This window comes from Cynocephalus volans, chromosome X (genome assembly GCF_027409185.1).
Source record: "Cynocephalus volans isolate mCynVol1 chromosome X, mCynVol1.pri, whole genome shotgun sequence".
NCBI classification, from domain to species: domain Eukaryota; kingdom Metazoa; phylum Chordata; class Mammalia; order Dermoptera; family Cynocephalidae; genus Cynocephalus; species Cynocephalus volans.
This window is the reverse complement of record NC_084478.1, coordinates 179,899,983-179,924,828: the sequence shown is the minus strand read 5'-3', so window position 1 is coordinate 179,924,828 and position 24,846 is coordinate 179,899,983. Positions and strand designations below refer to the sequence as shown.

Sequence of the window (24,846 nt, the reverse complement as noted above, 5' to 3'; positions counted from 1 at the left end):
TCAATGCAGTCTAGAGTTGGAATCCCCACCAAAGAGCATCATCCCGTAAAGGTAAGAAAGTGATGCAGTCAAACCATATACTCAACACTTAAAACCCCAGAGCAAGAGAGAAATAAGGGGTGTACTCAGGTCTGTGGTTAGAAATAGAAATGGGCTCTGCATCCGTTTGCATGTTATCTGGCCCTGCAGTGATGCTGCTGGTCAGAGCTGCCAGCCGTGCAGCCGGGCAGCAGGTGGGAGTGCCATCTGCGTCAGCCTAGAGGCTGCAGGATTTCTGCTTCCTGTGCCGGCGGGTCTTACAATGTAGGGTAAAAGGATGAATCTTGGAATCACAGGGTCTAGGGTTCAAATTCTAGATCAGCCTCTCATCACAGGTGTGAACCTTGGGCAAGTTACCTAATTTCTCCAATAGTTTTCCTTCTTTTGTGTAAAACAAAGACAGTACCGGCTCTGAACAGCTGATGTAAAGATTTAGGTAATGAGTACAAAGCTCCCAGATTTGGCTAAAGGTAGAAATGCAGTCAGGATCAGCTGTGCTTCTCGGAGCATGCATCCTTAAACATCAGTTCTGTGGCCCGGTGTTGCTTGAGAGAACGAATGAATGAATGAGTGAGTGAATGAGTGAAATACAGACAGTCCCTGGCTTGCTATGGTTCAATTTATGATTTTTTGACTTTACGGTGGTGCAAATGTGATTCAGTAGAAATCGTACTTTGAGTTCTCATACAGCCATTCTGCTTTTACTTTAAATATGATTTTCAGTAAATTACGTGAGATGTTCAACACTATATTATAAAACAAGCTTTCATGAGGTGATTTTGCCCACCTGTAGGCTAATGTAGTTGTTCTGAGCACATTTAAGGCAGGCGAGGCTAAGCTGTGATGTTTGGTGGGTTAGGTGTATTAAATGCACTTTGGACTTTCAGTATTTTAACACGCGATGTTTTATCAGGACATGACATCATTGTAAGTCGAGGAGCATCTGCACACCAGAAGCCGGACTTCTCTTGCACAATTGCTCCAGCAGTTACTGAGATTTGTTTGTGAGGAGCCCTCATCAACAGTGAATGCTGTGCTCTGAAGCGTTTAGTAGATGTTTCTCGACAGTGTTTTACAGTGACTAAGTACAGTGTCCCACTGCCGGGGTGTGGAGCTCAGCCCCACCCCTACCAGCTCAGCGATGTGTGCCCATCAGTCACCCTTGATAGATCTCGGGGACTTATTCTGTGAATGGGGAAGCAGAGGAATAAGGGAAAGATGGCAGAGGGAACGACTGCCAGGAGGCTTGAGTGAATTCGAATAAAGCCCCAGAAGCAGTGCCAGGCTGAGAGTGGGTGCCCTGTGAAGGCTGGCTGTCATTATTATTAGGACTGCAGTGTCATAGCCCTGCATGAGGACTTTTCAGGATACCAGGAGGGTGAGACATAGCCCTCCATCCATTGATCAGCCTTGATGGAAACCTGGACGAGGAAAGCCTGGAGCTATAACGCTGCAGAGCATGGTGGAGATACAGGGGAGTCACTGGTTGAACGCAGGGGTGGCTTGTTTTGTTTTGCTAGGAGTGGGTCAGGGAAAGGAAGGTGGGTAAAGAGAAAGAAAACAGGGGAGAAGGGAAAGGTAAGGTCTACTGTAAAGGGCCTGTGCTTGTATCCTCTAAAAACGCAGAAGAGAGGAAGCCTTGCAACCTAATTTATGTATGGTTTTGTAAAGAATTACAGGGCTGTATGCAACTGAGTGCAGAATTAATGACATCTACCACGTTTGTTCCGTCCCGTCAATATAAACTACCTATTTTACACATCCATTATTACCGGGAGATGAGGGAGGGACGGTGTGGATTGGGGAGGAGCGAGTGGATAGGGAAGTGAGAAGGGGACGGGGCAGGAGAGCACAGACACAGACGCCTCCTTGCATGGAGGTGTGCTCCCATCTAGTGAGACTTTGGTTTATTGCAAAGTCAGTTTGATTTGGGTAACGGGAGGCAGCAGGGCTGATGATATTGCATCTGATGAGAGCCGAGCCCACGCGCTCCCGATCCTGCTGCCTCTGTTCGGGTGACTGAGAGAGGGTGGAAGGGAAGCAATCACCAGGCCAGGTGGAAAGGCACCCACCTGCTCGGGTAACCAGGGGCTAAGCCTGCAAACCGGCAACGTCGCCGTAAACAGTGGGCAGAACAAAGTCAGGAGGAGTGGTCACTTTGAGAACCCTTGCTGCCCGATCAGCAGACAATAGAAACGGAGTGAGAGGCCCTGCCCCACCTCTGGCCAGGGAGCCCAGCATGGGGGTCCAGGTTACTCGGATCCCCCCACAGCATTCACCTCCCTGGGATTACGAGCCCTCGAGCACCCCAGGGCCGCCTGTAGGCCACACGGGGCGATCAAGCCCCACCAGACTAGGCTGCCTGTTTTACCTGCAGCTGCGCAGATCCCCCCACCGACAGCAGGGGGCCACTTTCCTGTCCTTGAGGAGGGGCTGTTGCAGCTTCCCCACTGCCCTCAGACCCCTACGTGGACCCCCAGCACCTCCTTCCATGCCTCATGCCACTGCCTTCTTTTCGCAACGCCGCTGTCATCCACACGCAGTAGCCATCCTGGCTCTTCTGAACTTTTCCTTAAAAACCTTCATCCAAAATTCCTTTGAGTTGCCAAGCAGCTTCCACACAGGCAGTAACGGAGACACATTGGGGGAGGAAGGGGACACAGAGAGGCTGCAGCACTGAGCTCCTGCAAAGAATATGTGAACCGAGGGGTCGGGGGACGCCCAGAGTGGGATTTCTGCAAGAGACAGCCATCCAGGGCACGTGGGGCCGCCTCCACTCTGTTCCCTTTTGCTTCTTAATAGCACTGAAAGGGTCCTCCCATGAAGGCATCTCATCCCTTCCACAGTCTTCCTTGATCTCACACTCGTCTCTCTCCCCCTGCCCTTTCCTGCCTGCCTGGCTCCACATCGGAAGCCGGGAGTCCTGCAGCAGTGTCCACCCCGTTAATGAAGCGTGGTTCAAATCCGCGCCGCCCCCTTCAGAGCTGGCTGGCTGTGCCCGCTCTTCCAGCTCTGGTCTCACCTGCCTGGCCTCCCTCTCGCTGCAGGTTTTTCCCACTCGGCCTTCACGTTCGGGATCGAGAGCCACATCAGCCAGTCCAACATCAACGGGACGCTGGTGCCGCCCGCCGCCCTCATCTCCATCCTGCAGAAGGGGCTGCAGTATGTGGAGGCTGAGATCAGCATCAACGAGGTACGTGAGGGGTGCGGGGCTGGGCTTCCCAGCAGCGGGGGGCTCGGGACCCCGGTCCAAAGCCCGCGTGTGCTTCCTGCAGGCGTCTGAGAGCAAGCTGGGGTTGCTTGTTTGGTTTTTGATACACTTTGAGCATCCCAAATCCGAAATCCTAAATGGTCCAAAATCTGAAGTTTTTGAGCGTCAGTGTGATGCTCAGAGGAAATGCTCACTTGAGCATTTCAGATTTTGGATTTTCAGATTTGGGGTGCATAACCAGTAAGTGTAATGCAAATATTCCAAACTCAGAAATAATTTCACATTGTGAAACGCTTCTGGTCCCAAGCATTCCTGGGAGCCTGAGAGAGGGACAGTCAGGGACAGAGAGATGATGGCCCTGTGTCAAAGTGACTTCAGGTGCTGGTTTCACGACTGTGCTCCTTGTGGAGCTGATCCGGGGAAAGATGGAACAAAAACCATCAATTAAAATCATACAGATTCTCTTGTATCCCCTCCCACCTTCTAGATTGGAGCTGTGCCGATTTGATAGGAATTTTGAAAGTCAGTTATTTGGGTTTTAAGCAGTTCCCTTCTCCTCCCTGGCCCCTTCATCTGTGCTCTCGGGATTCAGCTGAGTCCCACGGATGAGTCCACGAGTCCCAGCTCTGTCCTGCCTTCCTCAAGTTCAGAGCACACAAAAATGTGTTTGTCCGTCCACCAGGCAGCACCCTGAGCACTGCGGGTTTCATGTGATTCGAGTATTTAGAAAGCACGTCTTACTTTTAAGTGTGTACAGAAATTTTTTTGATAGTACCAGAGAATTGAAGGATGTTCAGACAAAAATGTGAATCAGAGGCCCAGACTGGAGCCTACTCGGGAGAGCGTGGTGCTGACAACACCAAGTCAAGGGTGATCCCCTTACCGGTCATCTTTTAAAAAAACCAAAAAATGTGAATCAGAACTAAACAAGGTCATTGTGGGTTGTATTGTGGCTGTATTCGGTCTAAACCCTGAATCCAGGGCATCGTTTCAAGTAGCTGTAAGTGCTTATTTTATTAGATCAGATGGGCACGTGCACCAGGAAGGAAATCCTGAATGCTGCAGGCATCTCTAAATCGGGGCCGATGCTTCCAAAGACTTACTCCTCCCACAAAAGTGGGTTCTAAGAGATTCCACACTTGCCATGGCACCAGGCAGGGTTTCTCCTGCTCAGCACAATGTACATTTGTGGCTGGACCCTGCTCTGTGGTGGGGACTGTCCTGTGCACTGGAGGATGTGGACCAGCATCCCTGGTCTCCACCCACCAGCTGCCAGTAGACCCCCCGCCAAGTGGTGACAATGAAAAATGTCTCCAGTCATTCCCTGATGTCCCCCAAGGAGACAAAATTACTCCCCCCATACACAACCCCTGCCCCTGTTGAGAATCCTTGCATCAGGGATATAGCACTTTTGTCTAGGAATAAAGGAGACACGTTCACATGTCCTTAATGCCCCAGTTCAGGTTGACACTTACAAAATATCAGTCTCCCTCGGGACAGCCATCATACCTGGTTCTTCATCAACGGTTCCCCTTGTCCACCTCCCTGTCCTTGGCCCACCATGGAGTCCCTCTGCCCTGCCCCTACAGTCCAGGCACCTGCTTGGTTCCGCCGACCCCCGACCCCTGCCCCTGAGCTCCCAGGCGTCTCAGTTTCTGGGCCACCTTCCTGCACCTCTCCCACCTGGAAGGCAGAGTCTGGTCCTGGAGGTCCTCTTTTGCGGGTGCTGACGGCTGCCCTTGGCTTACTTTCCCAGGATGGCACGGTGTTTGATGGCCGCCCCATAGAGTCCCTGTCCCTGATAGACGCCGTGATGCCCGACGTGGTGCAGACGCGGCAGCAGGCGTTCCGCGAGAAGCTCGCGCAGCAGCAGGCCAGTGCGGCGGCCGCAGCGGCAGCAGCAGCGGCTGCAGCAGCATCCACGGCAGCCCCGGCAGCAGTTTCCCAGCAAAATCCACCAAAGAACGGAGAGGCCACGGTCAACGGGGAGGAGAACGAGCACACGCAGTATGTAAGTGTGGGGCTTCTGGCGCTTTATTGTGCTTCTAAAGCTGGGCGAATGCAACGACTTCTTAGAGATCTGCCCGCTGTCAACTTCTCACCAGTTGCTTTCCAGTGCTTGCTTACTGTCTGGCCGGAAGACCTTCAGGTTCCCTGTTTGTCACCAAAATCCTTAGACCCGACCTTCTCGACACACATCCTGGATTTTAAGAAATCCTGCTGCCCTGCTCCTGAGGGCTCGCGTGTAACAGGGACAAGTACCAGATGCTCACTGTCCAACATAAGCAAGTATCTCTCTCAGCCTTCCATGCAGAGGGTTTTCAGCCAAATTATGGTCTAGTAGTCGAGCCCACGGTCAGTGCAAGGGCACCACGCCCCGGACACCAGGCATCATCTTACTTGGTCATTGCCAAACCCCGGGAGGTTAAACCTGTTAGCTAATCGCCCAAGAGTATGCAGCAGATGAGTCAGAGCTCGACAGTCATATCACAAAACTTGCTCAGGCCCGGTGCACCTTCCACCAACTAACTCCCACATCAGAAAATCTATTTAAAACTAGAACAACAGAGACAAAAGAGGTGCCCTGTCCTGGGACCCAAAGTCAGAATGCAAGGCATGCCTGTGCCACATCCAGGACCTGAGCCATTCTGCCACCCCTCTGGTCTGAGGTCGGCTCCTTACCCGTTCCCCATCACTGGTCTGTTCCTCTGGAGGCTGTTCCCTGCTGTGGCCGTGGGAGTGGGAGTTCTTCTGCCCAGGCTGCGTCTGGGCACTGATCCCTGCCCCAGGGAGCCCAGCCTCCTTCTCTTGCTCGTGCACGTGGCTAATACACCCTGGCTCACTGCTCTTAAGTTCTGCAGCAGCTGCCTCGACCCCCTTCTCAGCACCTCACACCTGGTCTGCAGACCAGCCTGTCGGGGCTGGAGCATGCCACGGCTGCCTGTGGATAAGTGAGCACGTGACAGCCTCCTCTGCACGCCTCTACAGAGTCCCAGGCCCCCACTACACGGCTGGCTGGGATGCCAGCTGTCCTCTCGCCATCACCAGGGGATGGATCCACCAAACGTGGAAGATCATTATGCTTTTCTTCATCTTCTCCCAGCCACATGGGAACTTGGGAAGCATAAAAGAAGTAGCGTTTTTACACAGCCTCACTGTTCCTGAGGGTAGGTTGTGAAGATTTTGTGTCATTATTCTCAATCCAAGCACGGTCACCAGGCATTTTCATATTTTTATGTGTTGATCCAGAAGCAGTGGATCTTAGGTTACCTGCCACAGACAAGTGAGTCCTTCTCTTCTGGGGTTTTCCACCTAAATACCTGAACAAGAAGATTTAAGAGCAGACTCAGCTCTACACTGCATTACAAAACTCTCAGCTGCTGCTGACTGGGTGCTGGTTAGATCGGACTGCTGCCTTCTCTTTCCCGTAAAGCAGGGGCTACTAAACTTTCCCTAAGGGGCCAGACAGTGGCTGTCACAGGCGTTCAGAGCCAGGCAGTCTCTGTCACAGTGACCCAACTCTGTCTTGAAATGCAGAAGCAGCTGTCCTCTTCTGCTCAGGCTGCTGTGACAAAGCACCGCATATCTGCGGCAGAAACAGCCAACATTTCTCCCCACAGGCCTGGAGGCTGCAAGTCTGAGCTCAAGGTGAGGCAGGCTGGTTCCTCCTGAGTCCTCTCTCCTTGGCTAGTAGACACCATCTTCTCCCTGTGTCCTCACATGGTCGTCCCTCTGTGTGTGTCTGTGTCCTAATCTCCTCTCCTTATAAGGACATCAGTCGTATTGGATTAAAACCCTCTCTAGCAACCTCATTTTACCTTAATCACCTCTTTAAAGAACCTGTCCCCAAATAAAGTCACTGTCTGAGGTACTGGGGACACGGTTCATCCCATAACAGTTGCTGCAGGTAATGCATAAATATGTGGGCGTCAGTAAATAACTTAAACGTTATTTATGAGGAGAGGCTGCAGCAGGCTAGGTTTTGGCCCATGGGTCTTAGTTGACTGGCCCCAATTTTAAGGAATAAATTAGTATATTCCTCACTCAAATTTGAAGACTGGCAAAATACAAAGAGACATAAAATACCCAATCCCACAAAGCCATGATTTAGTTATAATCGTCCGAGATGGTAACGCCTAGTACATAAAAACAAGGTGTTCCTAAAACAGAAGCCCCCTGAGAATGAGTTTCTTTTGTATTGATAAGCCACGTGCCTTTTTGTGTTTCCTACAACAGATAATCACACGAAACCCATGGAAATTGACGGGGACGTTGAGATTACACCCAACAAAGCCACAGTCCTTCGGGGCCATGAGTCCGAGGTGTTCATTTGTGCCTGGAACTCTGTCAGCGATCTGCTGGATTCTGGGTGAGGATGTCAGGTGGGGGACGCTCCAGGGTCAGGGGAATCCCTGCTCGTCTCTGGCATTCAGCCTCAGGGGACACGTGCTGTTGTCTGATCTCCTGTGTCACGTCTTCCTGACATGAGCAGATCCGGAGCGGGTCCTGTGCACTCCACAGCTCTGTGTGTCTCGGATTGTGAAGTTGACATTCCTCGCTGTGTTGTCGGATTGTAAAGTCGATATTTCTCACCGTGTTCTGCATGGGATAGGGAGCAAAGACATTTAAAACTGCTAAATGCAGAGATGGGGAGAAGGGGGGGTGCATGGGAGGGGTGGAAAGAGCTGTTCCCACCAAGAGCTGAGGTGCGTGTGTTTTTATTCTGCAGGTCTGGAGACTCGATGGCCAGGATATGGAACCTTAATGAACACAGCAACGGGGACTCCACCCAGCTTGTGTTTAGGCACTGTATACGGGAGGAGGGACACGATGTCCCCAGTAACAAAGATATCACCTCACTGGATTGGAACGTAAGCATCTTCCACACCCAGGCCCCTTGAAATGTCAGTGTGCGGTGGCCCTGCCCTGAGCTGCGGGCTCACAGGTGCCCCCCCATCTCCAAGAGCTCCTGCTGAGGCCATGGCGGGCACAGAACGAGCTGGGTGTTGGGTGGCCGTGCCTTCCCATGGTCAGCACGCATGAGCGAGTCGAGCCTGATGGCGCTGTGAGGGGGACCTCACGGCGTGAACGTGGGACCCCAGGATGGCTCAGCTGGGGAGCTGTGACAAGCAGCCAGGAATGCAAACTTTCCACCTTGAGAGCTCAGGACCAGCTGCTATGTGCATTTATACATGGGACACACGCCGTTCAACTTCTTTTTGCTTTCTGCAAAGTCCTAGGATGACTTTCTGTAGGTATTTTAAATTCTGTCCTTAATTAGACAGCACACAATGTGAGTTGTTCCAGTGTGGCTTTCTTGCTTACTGGTCCACATGCCTTGCATTTAATTTAACAGCAGTGTGTGCTGACGTAGTCAGAGATAACCCATTAGTCTCTTAACGTGGCATCAGTTATCAGCTTAGGAATATTCTAGACTTCAGATCCTGGCGATTTCTGTGTGCTTTTCTGGTGCCACCACTACTAAGCTGCTTCTGTGGGTTTGTGTCTCTTTCTGGCCCGCAGAGCGATGGGACACTTCTGGCCCCAGGTTCATACGACGGTTTTGCAAGGATATGGACGGAAGACGGTAAGTCCTGCGTCTGTCGTGTTGGGGTTGGACAGGACCTGCTTCTGTATGTAACCGTGAAGTGAACAGACCATGACTTTGAAGTCAACATGTTTGTCTATATTTTTTTTTACATAACAGGTATCCTGGCCAGCACCTTAGGCCAACATAGAGACCCCATCTTTGCCTTGAAATGGAACAAAAAGGGGAATTATATTTTGAGTGCTGGTGTAGACAAAGTGAGTATTAACTTAAAACACATACTTTCGATCTATACATGTTTATTTTCAGTCTCCAGATAACACGGTGTTTTCTTTGAATTCTTAGGCTTTCTCCTTCCCATTAAGAAATCCAAAGGACCTGTATAGGTTTTGTTTTTGTAATTTTGATCTTAGTGTTAATTTATAGCACGTAATCTCTGTCAGTAAATTCCACTGTTCTACAGACCTCTGTGCAAAGTGTCCCTTCTTTTGAGGTTCATAGTTCAATGATAAAGAGAGGAAAATCTCCAGACTGTGTTTATCAATGGCTGGACAGAGCAGGTGGTGTGGGTGTGCTCTGTGTAAACTTTCACCCCTAGAGTGATGTTAGTGACACAGACTGTTCTCTTAGCAGACTTCTGCTCTCCTAATTTGATAAGCTCCTGCTTCCCACTGTAGACTACACATTTCCTGAGCAGGAGTAAAATGGACCCAGGGACAGGGCACTGTCCCCTGACAGGCCACGGAGCCAAAGTGGGACTCCCTTATTCTGCACTTGGACAGGGCTGCCAGAGAGACGTGATGGCATTAGAGCCAGGTGCCTCTCGAAGCCATCATGGGGTGGAAGATCCCAGAACAAAGAGGAAGGAGACATAGAACCATTCCCCCACAGAAACTACACTGGTTTCATGATAGTTTGAGAACTTTACTCTGTTACTGCTTTCTGTTCATTCAAAGTGTAAAATTTAATATAAAATAATAAACGAACTCTAAACATCATCACACTCTTGGAGAAGTCATGGGTGCACTTGGCAGGGTACAGCCCACACAGGCCATAACTGGCCCATCACCTGTTCTTTTAATTAAATTTTATTGATACACAGCCACTCCCATTTGTTGAGAATTGTCGGTGGCTGCTTTCACGCCTTAGTGGCCGAGTTGAGCACTTGCAACAGAAGACCATTGGCCCTCAAAGCTTAAGGTATTTACCAGGTGGCCTGTGACAGAAAAAGAGTGCCAGCGCCTGTATGTGGATATAACTGTGTAGGTCAATGAATCATTTGTTCCTTTTCTCTATATTTAAGCCAAGAAACTCTTCATTCAGACTTTGGAGACTAATTTATTATAATATAAGAAAAGATAAGCTGCTGTGGTTGACACACTATATGTGTCATGTAACTACCATCAAATTTTTCCCAAGATGTTCTAGTTCAAGTAATACACATACACAGCACTCTGTCATGCCTTCAGCAGGCCATCGGTAACTGCCACTTGAATTATGAAAATAATTCATGAAAATGATGGCTAATATTTACAGCAAGCACTTTACTACTATGTGTGTTAACCCATCCGATACTCTCAAGATCGAGGCAGGTATTAGTATGATTAATCCCATTTTACAGAGGAAGAACTGGAGCCCCAGAGAGGTTTATTAACTTGTCTAATGACACACAGCTGGTGCAGTGTGGCGGAGGATCAGGCCCCGGCTTACCAGTAACTCTGCCCTCTGACTTGCCGAGCATTCTAAATCGTTTCCTGGCCTCCTTCTCACCTGGTGGATCTTTTATTTTACATTCATTTGTGTGTTTCTCACCGATTATTTATTTTGACTCTACCAGGTGACGGACTGTACGATCAGTAAAATGTGTATTTGGAATCATGTTAGTCTTTTGGTTCATATATGTCCCTCTTTACTCCTTAGTCAACCATGGCAGGAATAATAACAGTGTCCTTGAACATAATACCCATGGAGAAAATGTAATTTATGAGGATGCTGGTGTAACCTTCAGTGTATGCTTAACCCAAAGTGACAAAAATATATTTCACAGTCTCAAAGCTTTTGTGAAATGTTTTCTTCGGTTCAATGTATATTTAACATAAACGTCAACTAAATGTTCCAGTGACTGATTGCAGTATGTGAAATTGTATCAGACATTTGTGAGTGTACTTACAGTTTGACCCTTGAACAGCACAGGTCCACTTATACATGGAACATTTTTGGTCTGGTAAATACTGCACAATGCTATAAATGTATTTTTCTCTTCCTTATGATTTTCTTAATAACATATTCTTTTCTCTAGCTTATTTTATTGTAAATATACAGTATATACTATATAAAACATAGAAAACATGTTTTAATTGAATGTTAATGTTATTGGTAAGGCGCCAGATCAATAGTCGGCTATTAGTAGTTAAGTTTTGGGGAAGGCAAGAGTTACACGTGGATTTTCAACTGTGTCCAGGTCGGTACCCTAAGCCGCACGTTGTTAAAGGACCGATTGTACTCACAATATATAATCCAAATTTGTTTGTGCTTGACAAATTAAGAAAACAGTTGCAGACAGTGACATGTGGTCCTGAGCTGACCCCAAATGTAGGAATACCATGTTTAAAAGACACTTGCTGCTCTGAGTGATTCCTCTTAACCTTTCTACAATCAGACCAAAACATAACCTGTTCTTAAAATGAAATCTTTATGAAGTCCCACTGACAGACAGGTGTAAAGTTTCCAATGACGTTGAAAATTCCGGTTAATGAAGACTTAATTCCAATGGTATTTATGCAGCTGCCCCTGGCTGCTGCTTTAAGTATGTTCCTAGCATCAGTAAGTTCATCATAATTCACGATTTACTTTGTGTTCCGAGGTGCTGATTACCTTTTTCCTTACTGTAGACCCATAAATCAGCACCTGACCTGGGCGTAATCCGATGGCTTTGCCACATCTTGTGGTCCTGGTTCATGGAGTGTTGGTCAGGGGAATTTCCAGAAATGTCTGTTTGTGCAGCTGTTCATTTGGAAAACTGCTGAAAAAACATTTAGATATGTTTTGATACAGGTTTTTTAGCGTCTTGGGATGAGGGGGAATCACCATTGATTTGGGTAGTTTTCTCAGGTATCAGTTAAGGCTGCTGTGTCCGCTGCAGTAGCCACCAGCTCATGTGGCTATAGTTCATCACATGTGGCCGTCCAAACTGCTTTGTGTAAAACACGCTGTGATTCCAGGCTCTAGGATGGGGGGCAAGAAAGAATGTCAGATACCTCATTAATATTTTTCTATACTGATTACGTGTTGAAACAATAGTAATTTGGCAATATTGGAGTGAAATAATATACACTGTTAATGAATTTACTAGTTTCTTTTTTCTTTTTAATGTGGTGACTGTAAAATTAAAAATTAGTGTAGTGACTCACATGATGCCTCTATGGGACACTGCTAGGCAGTTAGCTTATTTGGGGAGAGCACGGTGTCACACCAAGGTCAAGGTTCACATCCCCTTACCAGCCAGCCATTAAAAACCCCCAAACTACAGAGAAAAGAACACTCCCCTCTACTTCCCCTTCTCCTAATAATATGACCTCTCCTCATCCTGAACTTCCTACAGCTTCCCTGAAAAATTAAAGGAATAGGTCTATTGGACTGTGCTGGTTTAGAAGGAATAAGGGCCCACTGTCTTTTCTTGCATGATGCATTTTTCATGAGAAAACTTTGCAAGAAGAATAATTACTAACTTTTTCCTTTGTTTGCGGAGCACAGACAACAATCATTTGGGATGCCCACACAGGAGAAGCCAAACAACAGTTTCCTTTCCATTCAGGTGAGGTTTGTTTTGATTTTGTAATTTAAAAGTAATGATTCAGAGTTCTGTGAAATGTCCCTTAAAGTAATTGTGAACGCACAGAGGGAGCAGCCTGTGGAACCTCGCTGGTGGGAAGGAGACCCATTTCGTGTTAAGTGTTGTCGTTCAGGTTTGCAAGGTACAGATGCCTCAACACCAACCTGTCCCGAGTCTGGAAACACAACTGGGAACCAGCCAAAGAGCCAGGGCAGGCTTCTCTGTCCTGCTGCTCCAGGAGGGCTGCTGTGTTGGGGTCCCCGAGACCACTCCGTGTTTGGCAGTCTGCTGGGTGGACACACAGGACTCAGCATACACAGCTAAGACTTCTTGTGGGAACGGATACAAAGCAACATCAGCAAAGGGAAAAGGCATGAGGGATGAAGTCCCGGGGAGAACAGTCGTGAGCTCCCCGGGGAGTCGCAAGGGATCTGCTTAATTCCCCCAGAAGTCAGCTGTCTTCCAGTGAAGCCCATTAGAGACTTGGTGCTGAGGGTTTTCATTAGGGGCTGGTCACATGGAGGCACCCACTGCCTACTCCATGCCCGGATTCCAGACTCCCAGAGTTAAGCAGGTGCTCAGCACAAACTGCACTGTTTGCATGGACAGCACAGGCAGGGGCTATTCCCATCAGTGAAGGAATGGTGAGAGCTTGTATCGTAAGAGGGTGGTCAGACTTTGATGGCTAAGCCTCGAAGAACTGAGCTCCTGGCACTTGAAGACATTACCTGGTTACAATGGCCCAAAACGCTATGTAGGCAGCACCCTGTTCTCTGTGTGACGTGTGCTCTAGGGCGGCACTGTTCTCAGTCCTCAGGCCATGAGCTTTCCCAGTCAGGGTTCTGTGAGCACAGGGCTCAGTTCCAGAGCTTCTCTTTCTCAGAAGCAGCCTGTGATGATCCTGAATAAAAGGGACTCGCTGAGATTCCTAAGGAGAAGGGGCTCATCACATGAGCAGCTCCCTTTCCCCCTTGCTGTTCCTTCCCAAGCCCCCCGACTCCTGCCGTCACCTCTCACTTGATGCGTAAATGCCTCTAGGGAGTGTTCCATTTGGACTGCTTCAGGGGAGCAGAGACTACACAGACATGAGTGGTGCATGGCCACGAGGTCCCCGGAGTGCCAAGTGATCACTTGAGCTAGTGGGTGCCTGAGAGGAGGTGGGAGCAGCCGCCCTCAGCCGCAGACCCGCTCCCTGTAACTGGACAGGCATGAGGCTTGGAGGCCACAGGTACAACAGCCGTGGGGACTAACACATCTGTACCCCTTCTCTGGCTGGTAGCTGTGCTGATGGCCTGAGATGTCTTGTCTCACTCCATGCTCAGCATCCCCTGAGGGCTTTTCAGAACATCCCTGTGTGCAGCTGAGACCCCAGGACCTGCCTGAGGGACAGAACAAGGATGGAGTCTGGCTGCTCTGACTTCACCACCCTGGTCTTTACGTGTTCTTCCATCGTCTTGGGGCACCCAGCTCTGAGGACAGAACAAGGGCTGGGCGTTTAACAATGGCCCTGGGCATTTCAGTGCATTGGATAGTGGCCGGATTTCCCGCTGCCTTCTCAGCAAAGAACACAGAAAGTAGAGAATGAGACCCTAACTAAACTGCATCATTAGTTAACCTTTGTATTGTTCCCATCGTCGTTACTTCTGAGGTCCCTTCAGGGGCAGGGCTCACACTAGAACAAGGATTAGGGAAAGCTGGGACATGCATAGATCTAGCGGGGAGTGACCAGAGGGCAGTCACCTCAAAACCCTCAGCAGAGCAGAGGGTCTCTTGGACTCAGGCAGGTTGTTCATCACGAGTCCTGACCTTTCACCCAATTTCGACCCTAATATGGGATTCTTGTTGACACTAATTATCCCTGAATCCATGGGATGCATTAATGGGTTGCAGGAGGTTTTTTAATTGGGGTGTCTTGAGCACAGGCTATGAAATCTTTTTCCTCTTCTTTTTTCTCCTCTCTCTGTGAAAACAAATCTAACAGGCCCACCATGGTGATACTGCTCAAGCAGGAAGGTGCGGGGGGAGGTAGCCGGCACACCTCATCTGCCCTTTCTCACCTGTGCCGTGGGAGCAAGAGATGCTGCATGCCATGGGGCTCAGAAAGGGCCACGGGGCCTCTCTCCAGAGTCATCTTGTTGTCCCTGCAAATGTCGGAGGAGAGGGTCTTTAAGGTCTTTGAAAGTAAGAGTCTGTTCACACAGGAATATGTTTTATCGTGTTACTAGATATGGCTTCTCCACCATGCTGTTAATTGTTCTAAGTCAGCCGAGCTCTGTGCACAGTTGATAAATGTCAGTGTCCTCCCTGTCTTTCCTGCTCCACAGCCCCTGCTCTTGATGTGGACTGGCAGGACAACACTACCTTTGCCTCCTGTAGCACAGACATGTGTATTCATGTATGCAGACTTGGCTGTGACCGCCCGGTCAAAACCTTCCAAGGACACACAGTAAGTGGGACTTCTGAGTTTCAGACTTGAGTTCATGAGAATGTGATGTGGGAGCCTTTTTATATTTTTTACCTAGAATCAAAAGATTCCATGACAGCAGACCAGTTCTTCTGCCGACCTTTGCTCTTGAGCTGTCACAGCTACCCTAGGCAGTTGGATTAACCCAGTGATGGGAAGGCAGTGAGAAAAAGTGACTCTGAGGTGATCTAGATGTTGGACTTTGTGGCAAAGGCTATGAAAAAAATGTACGAGGATATAAAGGAAAAGATGCTTGTAATAAGTGAATAGATGGGGAGTGTCAGCAGAGAATGGAAATACTATGTTTCTAAAAAGAAATGGAAATTGGAGAACTGAGAAGCAAAATGTCTGAAACGAAAATCTTATTAGATGGGTGTAAAAGCAGGCTGGAGATTGCAAAAGCAAGGTTAGTGAACCAGAAGGGAGATCATAGAATGGACAACTTGAAGAACAGAAAAGACTGAAAAAATGAGTGAAGGCTTATTGACGTATGGGACAATATTAAACATATATCTGTGTTATATGGGTAGAAAAAAGAGAATGGAACAGGAAAATTACTTGAAGCAACAGTGGCCACATTTTACTAAATTTGGTGGAAAACATCAACATTCAATCCAAGAAGCTGGGCAGACCCCAAGCAGAACATCTAGAAAGAGATCTGTACACCTAGGCATGTGGTCAGCAAACACTAAAACCAATGATAAAGAGAAAATCGTAAAAGCAACCAGTGGCTGAAAAAATAATCTCATCATATACCAGAAAAGAACAGTATGAGCAGCAGCTGTCTTACCAGATTTTTTAGCTAAGCACATGAGGCTCTTCCCAGTCTTTCCCCAGCAGATCCCTCTAGCGTCCCAAACCCCCCCATTCCTCAGTTCTCCTGGAAGACACGTGTGGTCCAGCCCCTCACACCTCATCTCAGCCACTCCTGAAATGCTTCCCTGCCTTAAACTCTCACAGCCCCCATCTTACACCCACTCACCATGTCCCTGGTCTGACACAAAATCTTTCCCATCTTCCACGACCCCATTCAGATGTCCTCTGGATTCCTTGGGGACAATTCATGGCTCCCACCTGGGCTCTCTCATGTGCCTTCTCGTTTATTCTCACCAGCACCCAGAATGTCATTAGATGTTGGTGATCCCCTGTTAAAGCAGAGGGGTCTGATCAAAGCCCCTGGGGAGTTCCCATCATGCCCCCAATTTAAGGGAATTCAATTCCATTGTCCTCAGTGCCTGCGCCTTTCCCTAGTACCCACCAGTCTCAGCTCCCGGCCCAATGCGTCCCTGCTTCCAAAAGAAAGTTTTTTTGGAGCACAGGCATCCATTGTCCCGTGAATATCTGGCTGTGGTTACAAAGGGACACTTGCTTTTTCTGGTCTAAACTTGTTTCTCCTCTAACCCTGGTTGATCTGCAAACTTTTAATAGTACTGCCCGCAGTCTGTGCATGCCGTAGGGTACAAGGTCACATAGCTATGTGATTTCCTGCTGCCGTGCCTGGGACTTTACCACCGTGCCACCACTTGGCTCTTTAAATGGGTCTCCTTGTGGCTAATCGTTTGGAACAAGCCTCAAGCTAAATGTGGCTGAGCTACTTCTTCCTAAGACTTCTGAGCCTCTTCTCAATGCTTCCTAGGAATTGTGACTTGGGCTAAAAGTGGCGGGTGGGTGGGGTGGCGCTCCATTCCCAGGAGGGTTCAGCTGGAGACAGTTCATGGTGACTGGCTCCAAATTCCTGGGCCCCAAGAAACCTGCCCATAGATTCTCCTCTCAGCATCTGCAGCCAGAACCAGCTACCCTTGTGCACATTGACACACGCCCACACTCCCACACATGCATGCACACACTCACACCTCCACACTCCAGCACATGCACGCACACACATACATGCATACACACTCACACACAAGCAGGCACAATCATGCATACTCGCATGCACACTCACATGCCTGGACACTCATGTATGTGTATGAAAACCCACACACAGCCACATGCTGACACACTTATGCACACTTGTGCACATGCACACAAAGTCAAGCATGCTCATGCACACTCATGTACACTTGTGCGCACGTATGTGCATGCACACATCTGCACACTCACACGTGTACACATTATCCCCTCTCCAGTCTGACCTCTTCATCCTCCCCTGGCTCATAGGAGCCCACTCCTTGGACTCATATGCATGCCCAATCACAGGCCTGGACACTCATGTACGTGTATGAACACCCCCACACGGCACATGCTCACACACACGTGCACACGCATGCACACTCACACTTATACACACTTGTGCACATGCACACAAAGTCATGCACACTCATGTACACTTGCACACACATACGTGCACACACACGTCTGCACAGTCACACACAGGTCCACACGTTATCCCCTCTCCAGTCTGACCTCTTCATCCTCCCCTGGCTCATAGGAGCCCACTCCTTGGACTCACATGCATGCCCACACACACTCCTGGACACTCACGTCTACATATGCACACCAGCATACATGGCCACATGCTCAGACACATGCCCATGTATTCATACACATCCATGCACTTACACACGTCTGCACACTCACACACACCTGGGCACTCACATGCACCTCTGTGCACATGCCACTCTCCAATCTGACCTTTTCATCCTCCCCTGGCTCACACAGGAGCCAACTCCCTGGACTCCAGGCTTTCTTCCTCCCTTTTCTCAGGCCATCCGTGCAATGTGGAACACTGATGTGGCACTGTCACTTCTTTGCTTTACACCCTTCACAACTCAGTTTCCTTAAAAAGTAGTGTGACCGTATAATTTATCCTCCAAACCAGAGTTCTTAGGAGTGTGAAATTATTTAGAAAATGAATTATGAGTGTGAAGTTAGTTAATTGTTGGGCTGGACAGCAGGCATAATATTGTGGGATTGTCCTGAGCAGATGGGGCCCTACAGTCACCCTAAGGAAAAGACCCTTTTGTGTGCACCTTCTCCTTGGTCTCCATGTGCGGCACAGTGTTCCTCTGCCACAGGCTGTTCCTTTGTAGAACCATGTTCCCTGTGTGTCCCCCTCTCCCTTGCCTACCAGGTACATTTGCCTTTGTCCCCCAGGGCCTAGCCTCGGGGTCTCGGGGCCCTGGTGGCCCTCAGGAACAGTCCTGTTCCTTTGTGCACCCAGCATGCTGAGCTGCCTGGTAGAACTCCCCTGCCCTTTGTATTTCCAGGCTGTTTGCACTGGAGCGCAAGCCCCTTGGGTGGGTTTTGTTTGTCCTGTGTGTTCTCACAGAGCCACCCTCTGGGCTCTGGCGTGTGCTCGTGCACTTAGGGCACATGGGCCTCCTGTTCCCCGTGGAACCCCACCGTGGCTGGGGAGTTTCGTTTGTCTGCATTGACCCCCGTCCACTGCCACTCGCCAGAAAAATGTAGCAGATTTAGATAGAAGGAGTAGCTGTTGCATTAAAAAAGCGCAGGGAAGTGATTTCCTGGTCCAATTTTAAAAACAGCTGTGGTTTTGGTGTTTTTATTTGCTACCTATATTGTACATCAATTCTTCATTTGCTTCCTTCCTAGTATGGAATTTTTTCCCTTCAAGAAATATTGATGAGGGTGGCTGCTCATTTGTGGTATATGGCTGTGCTTTTATAGAAATGAAAAAGGCAAAGTGAGAAAAAGGAAAATGCATGGCCTCCCAGGCTCTGTGCTTTGCTTTTGGGGAAAGCCCCAGGTGGCCGGTCAGCAGGATGACAGAATCTTGCTTCCCCTGGAGGATGGCCAGCAGGATGACAGAACGTTACTGCCCCCACCAGCAGTCTCTGGTGGATGGTAGGCAGGATGAGAGGGTGCTACTGCCCACTTGTGTAAAGCTGCTGGGATGACAGGGTGCTACTACCCCCTTGTGGACAGCCACTGGGATGACAGAGCACTATTGCCCCCTGGTGGATGGCAGGGTGAGAGAGCACTACTGACCCCTGGTGAACAGTAGGCAGGATGAGAGAATGCTACTGCCACCTTGAGGACAGCCACTGGGATTATAGAGCACTATTGCCCCTGGTGGATGGTCGACCAGTTGATAGAGCACTATTGCCCCCGGTGGACTGTAGGCAAGGAGAGAGAGTGCTACTGCCCCCTGGTGGACGGTAGGCAGGAAGAGAGGGTGCTACTGCCCCTTGTGAACAGCCACTGGGATGACAGAACACTGCTGCCCCTTGGTGGATGGCAGGATGACAGAGCAAAAATGCCCCCTGGTGAACGATAGGCAGGATGAGAGAATGCTACTGCCCCCTTGTGGACAGCCACTGGGATGACAGAGGACTACTGCCCCCTGGTGGACGGTAGGCAGGATGATAGAGTGCTACTGCTCCCATGAGGACAGCCAGGGTGGTTACAGAGCACTATTGCCCCTGGTGGATGGTCGGCCGGATGACAGAACGCTTCTGCCCCCTGCTGGACGGTAAGCAGGATGAGAAAGTACTGCTGCCCACTTGTGGACAGCTGCTGGTATTACAGAGCACTATTGCCCCTGGTGGATGGTCGGCTGGATTACAGAGCACTGTTGCCCCCTGGTGGTCGGCATGGTGACAGATTCCTACTGCCCCCTGGTGGACGGCCACCATGATGACAGAGCGGTACTTCCTCCTGGTGGACAGCCACTTGGTCTGATCTCAGGACTTTATTTCTTTTCCAACCCCATCCTATCTTTCAGAATGAGGTCAATGCTTTCAAATGGGATCCTTCTGGAATGTTGCTAGCATCCTGCTCTGATGACATGACATTAAAGGTAAAGTTGGCATCTGTAGGGATGAGCTGTTTAACCCTAAACAGCCCCCAGTACTCAACGCAAGTCTCACATTCCCTGTTCCTTTGGGGGTTATCTGTACTGAGTCCTCTTCCTTCCTCTGTAATTTGTCTCATTACTGACTGTCAGATTAGCTCTCGTCCAGTGAACTCTGATGTACCAGTCGAGGGTCCTGCTAGGAGTCCCAGCCCTTCCTGGGCAATGACCTGCAGTTTTTTCCACTGGGACACTCCAATGGCTTGTGTACGGTTCACAGCCAGCAGTCTCTTGGCTCACTGGAGGGACATAGCTTGCTCATATTGTTACCACTGTGTTCTCTAGATCTGGAGCATGAAGCAGGACACGTGTATGCACGACCTGCAAGCTCACAGCAGAGAGATATACACCATCAAGTGGAGTCCCACCGGGCAGGCCACCAGAAATCCCAACTCCAACATCATGCTGGCGAGGTAAGGACAGAACCCCTGCACAGCCCAGCCTCGGCTCCTGAACGCAGCCTGGCCCGCTGTCACTGAGTCAGCAGCACAGCAGCAGAACTTCCTCATACACAGAGAGAACAGGACGTTTTGCTGGAGCACTGAACGTCGTAGCTCCCTTTGGAAGGGACAGAGATAGAACTTTTAAGTGAGGCTGGGAGAAGGCACGTTTTCAAAGGGATTCAGGCACCTGGCTTTGCTGAAGGTTTTCCTGACAGCAGAGAAAGGAAAGGGAAAGAGTTCACCTCGGACCTTGGGCTTGGTTTATTCGTTCAACTCAGGGCTTACATGGGCAGGGATTTCAAGCAGGGATAAAAGTTCTCCCAGCCACAGCCAGACTTGACCTGACATTTTATATAGTGAGTCCCCTAAGACAGAAGCTTGGGAGGGAGAGGAGTGGCCAGCAAGTCACCGCCAGAATTGGGAAGACGGGTTATAAGTGACCACGTTGGCCTCCTCCAAACCACGTGGCTTTAGGCTTCATTCAAGCGTATTATTGTGCCCTGAAGCTCGCCAGACCCCGTTAAGAGTAAAATGTTCCACTCTCGTTATTTCAGGAAGAAATCTTAGAAGAAGAAGCTTAAGAGATTCTGACACCGAATGCTGAGATACTTAGGGGTCTGAAAACCAGGATCTGGACCCATGAAATGTGGATGTCCCCTTAGCCTACAAGAGAGGAGAGTTAAGGGGAATGTTTGGGTACCAGGAGGCAGCAGCGGGTTATTCTGTGTAGCTGCAGAGAGAGGGTAGTGACAGGCGGGCACACACCTCCTGTAAGGGGAGAACGCCTGCCACCTGCCTCTGGGGCAGCAGGGGCCAGCCAGCCGCGCCATGAGGGAGCAGTTCGTTGAAAGTGCTCAGCCCAACCAAGCTTGTTTCTTAGAAAAGACTGGAAAGAGTCCCTGTATCAGCCAAGTGGTTGAACAGAACAACACAAAGGCCGTAATACTCTTTTTTCACGTAGTTGTCCTAAAAGCCACTTAAATGACTACGATACAGCACCGCTTGCTATAATCATGTATTGGTGACTCGGGGGGTTCTTTTGTGTCACGTGTTACCCATTAGGAACATCAATGACCCTTTAGTGAGCACACACGAAAAGGAAAGGGTGGTACCAGCCCTATAGTGAAAAAGAAAGCCAGATAGCAGGTTTGTCATATGTATTTTATTTTAAATTTGAAAATAACTGAAATTTGCAGCTCTCAGCAATGTGGTCGAATGTGTAGATGTGACTGTGTTTTAATTCCTGTTGGATTAAAAATGTTATAAATACTTATTCACTCTCTTCTCTGCTTTTCCAAACCTGGCTATCTGCATTTGTTGGTAACAGTTGAAGTTTTTCAATGTAAGAGCATCTTAGAGAACTTGACAAATATTCCACAAAAGTATTTACCATTTATATCTTTAAACAAATGCAGAAACATAGGAACGTGGGTATCAATTTGCTTTCGTAATAACAGCACCAAAAGTTGTTTGTTTTGTGACGATGGTTTGTTTTCACCGCTTCTGAGTTGCATTTTAGGAGGAGAAGCTCACCGATATGGACCTAGAAGCAGGGAGAGAGAGTCGGCTCCTGTGAGGTGTGGCCCGTGTTGGAGGGACGTGTGCTAAACGCCCGCGTGCTCAGGTTATAACGTGTCCCCTCCGTCTCCGCAGTGCTCCGTTTGACTCCACGGTCCGGCTGTGGGATGTGGAGCGTGGGGTGTGTATCCACACGCTGACCAAACACCAGGAACCTGTCTACAGTGTCGCTTTTAGCCCCGACGGGAAGTACTTGGCCAGCGGCTCCTTTGACAGGTGTGTCCATATCTGGAATACTCAGGTAATCTCTTAACCCTCGGGGTTGAGTCCTTTGCAAAGTAATGCCCGAGTAGCTGTGTTTGCAGTGACCTGGGCTCAGAACAGCTACCAGGGAACTGGCGCTCAGGAATGAGCTGCCGCCCCCCATGGAGAGCCCAGTCCTGGGCTCTCTGTCCAGCTCCGCCTGGCTGTGCCCTTGCCTGGGAGAGACACCCAGGGCCACTCCCTCCCCAGGAAAGGTGTCTGCTTCTGCTGTCCTCAGGGCTCACAGCTCCAAGCAAGACATCTTTGAGACGTCCCTCCTTGGAGGAGCCACCACCTTCTTTTCCCCTTTATGAGCAACTCCCCGCTGTCCCCGAGACCAATGCAGCACCTGGGCGGGCAGAAGGGCTGCACCCCGTATGGTAAGCGCTGGTCACTGTGCTTTCTCCGCAGAGTGGCAGTCTCGTCCACAGCTACCGAAACACCGGTGGCATCTTCGAGGTGTGCTGGAATGCTCGCGGGGACAAAGTGGGCGCCAGCACCTTCGATGGATCCGTAAGCAGTGCTCGTGGTGGCAGGGGCAAGCGTGGGGTCAGGGCAAGCCGGGGTGGCACTCGGCAGGGCTCAGCTCGTGCACGGGGACAGCTTGGGGTGGCCCCACAGCTGAGAGTGGCCCTCGATTCAGCCCTTGCAGAATGTCCTTCTGGTCATCATTTCCTGGATGAAATTGGGGTGCGCTGCCCCTCTGAGGACATTACGCAATACCTGGAGGCCTGATGGGCTATCACTGCTTGGGGTTGGGGGGCTCCTAGCATCTCCTGGGTTGAACCCAGAGATGCTGCACAACCTCCTCCCATGCACAGCACGGCATTTACATCGAAGGCCAGGGTCCCCAAATATTCTTGGAGACCTTGCTCTTAGGCCTAAGCTGCCACCTACCTTGCCACGTAGGAATCTGGCTGTGGTTCCTGATGCTGCCACTGTCACTCTGCCATGTGGACCTTAGTCCTTGCCCTGGTGTTTCCCCCAGTGCTGTTTGCTTGAGTTTGGTTGGTCAGGTGTGCATGCACTAGCCTGTTCTTGGAGCTTCTCTGACCTTCATGACTGTGTTCCAATGAAACTTTATTCACAAAAATCGGTGGTTGGCCACCATCTACTGACCCATGCTCTAAAGGCACGTTTGTGTCATCTCTCGAGATAAAAGGCGCCTCTGTCTTTCCTTCCAGGTGTGTGTTTTAGATCTGTGGAAGTAAACACAAAATATTCTAGAAAAACTCAAGAGTTCTAGTGGACCAGCAGAGAACGTGTGGGGTCGTGGCCCTCTCCAGACACCATTCTGTCAGCTTCAAAACTGTATGAACATGACTTGCGTTAGAGTGTACTTGGAAATCAACTCGTCACTGGCCACAGGAGTCTATATGTTTTTGTAATCTTCATCAAGAAGTTCCTAAAGAAACAAGGAAAAACAAAAGCATACACACAGTCATATCAGAGGGGGAAGAGTGGTCTCCTCCTAGGACATTCAGCCCAGGAAACAGGAAGCTAGACCTGCACGGTGTGGTTTCCATCCGGAAGAGGCTCTGATGGCTGAACGGAAAACAAGAAAAAGGAAGCTGTGCCAAAAAAACAAAAACAAAAAACAAAACAACGAAGCAAAATGCTGTGATAAACCATAAGGGGAAACGTCCTCTCCTCACGCTGGTGTTTTCTTTCCCCTGACAATTGGGACACTACAGCTGCTCTGGCAAAGGATGTTCAAAGACCAGTTTGTACAGATGCATTGCGCAACTTTGTAATCCCAACACTTTCTATTTTCTAGAATCTTCTTTGTTCGGTGGTTTTTCTATCAGCTGGAATTCTGTCGTCTGGGGGCCTTCGGTCTGAGATGGAAACTGTTTTGGGTTTGTTGCGTCTTCCCTCTGTCGTTCCCTAACCCCTCTGCCTTTTCTGTCTGCTGTGTTCTGGCTTTTCAGGACCCCTCGGTCGATGCAGCCACCTGGACACAGTGACAGAAGTCTCCAGTGGACAGCTTCCTCCCTCCATCTGTCTCCTCCTCCATCCTGCCCTTCCTTCCCCTACCCCTCGCTCACCGTTCTCTGTCCCGTCCTCATAGTTGCTACAGATCTTAGGTCTCAAGGGCACTTTGGGTGCATAATAAGTGCTTTATGTTAAGAAGGCAGGGCAGGGGGACTTTTTACAGGAGAAAAAAAAATGACTTAGAAGAGAAAGAGCCTGGAGTATTTTTGGAAAAAAAAAAATTATGTTAAAACAATTTAAAAATCCTCAAATGGCCATCAGACATAGAGAGCTGTGTGTGATTCATAGTCTAGAAAAGCTGTCAGGAGACACAGGCAGGGCCCGAGATGGCTTCCCCCATTCCATACAGCTCCACAGGCGGTCAGGAAACTGGGTGGGAAGGGTCAGTCCTATGGGTGAGCAGCGGGTGGTTCTGCGGCCCGCCGGGAGGACGAAGAACCACGTGGCCTCTTTCGGGGTGTGTGACCTTAGCGGCCGCCAGGAGAGAAGTGAATGCAGGACGGTGTGCTCTGACCCTGAGGAAGCATCCCCAGAACCAAGAGGCACCAAAGCCATCGAAAGCCACAGCTCGGCTTGCCGTGGCCGCAACTGCCTCCTACCCACAGCGGCGTTGTTTCTCCAAGAGCGGGCCAGACCAGTCCTTGCAAAGCTGATGTCAAGGTTCCAGGGCATCACTT

At 49.6% G+C, this 24,846-nt stretch overlaps 1 protein-coding gene across 1 annotated transcript; it reads left to right on the top strand.

Annotated features, from left to right (window-relative positions):
* Positions 1-2,278: 2,278 nt before the first annotated feature.
* LOC134368658 (F-box-like/WD repeat-containing protein TBL1X) lies at positions 2,279-23,385 on the top strand. The gene is made up of 14 exons (XM_063085076.1): positions 2,279-2,359; positions 3,050-3,232; positions 5,007-5,265; positions 7,487-7,619; positions 7,980-8,121; positions 8,774-8,837; positions 8,958-9,055; positions 12,552-12,612; positions 14,955-15,076; positions 19,782-19,856; positions 20,196-20,323; positions 22,007-22,172; positions 22,586-22,687; positions 23,359-23,385. Exons 1-14 carry the CDS (start codon positions 2,279-2,281, stop codon positions 23,383-23,385), a joined length of 1,641 nt encoding a protein of 546 aa, XP_062941146.1.
* The last annotated feature ends 1,461 nt before the right edge of the window (positions 23,386-24,846 follow it).

Coding starts and splice junctions, on each gene's coding strand:
- LOC134368658 (XM_063085076.1), top strand. CDS start 2,279: ATGGGGGTCCAGGTTACTCGGATCCCCCCACAGCATTCACCTCCCTGG. Junction 19,857..20,195: donor CTGATGACATGACATTAAAG/GTAAAGTTGGCA, acceptor TGTGTTCTCTAG/ATCTGGAGCATGAAGCAGGA. Junction 20,324..22,006: donor TCCAACATCATGCTGGCGAG/GTAAGGACAGAA, acceptor CCGTCTCCGCAG/TGCTCCGTTTGACTCCACGG.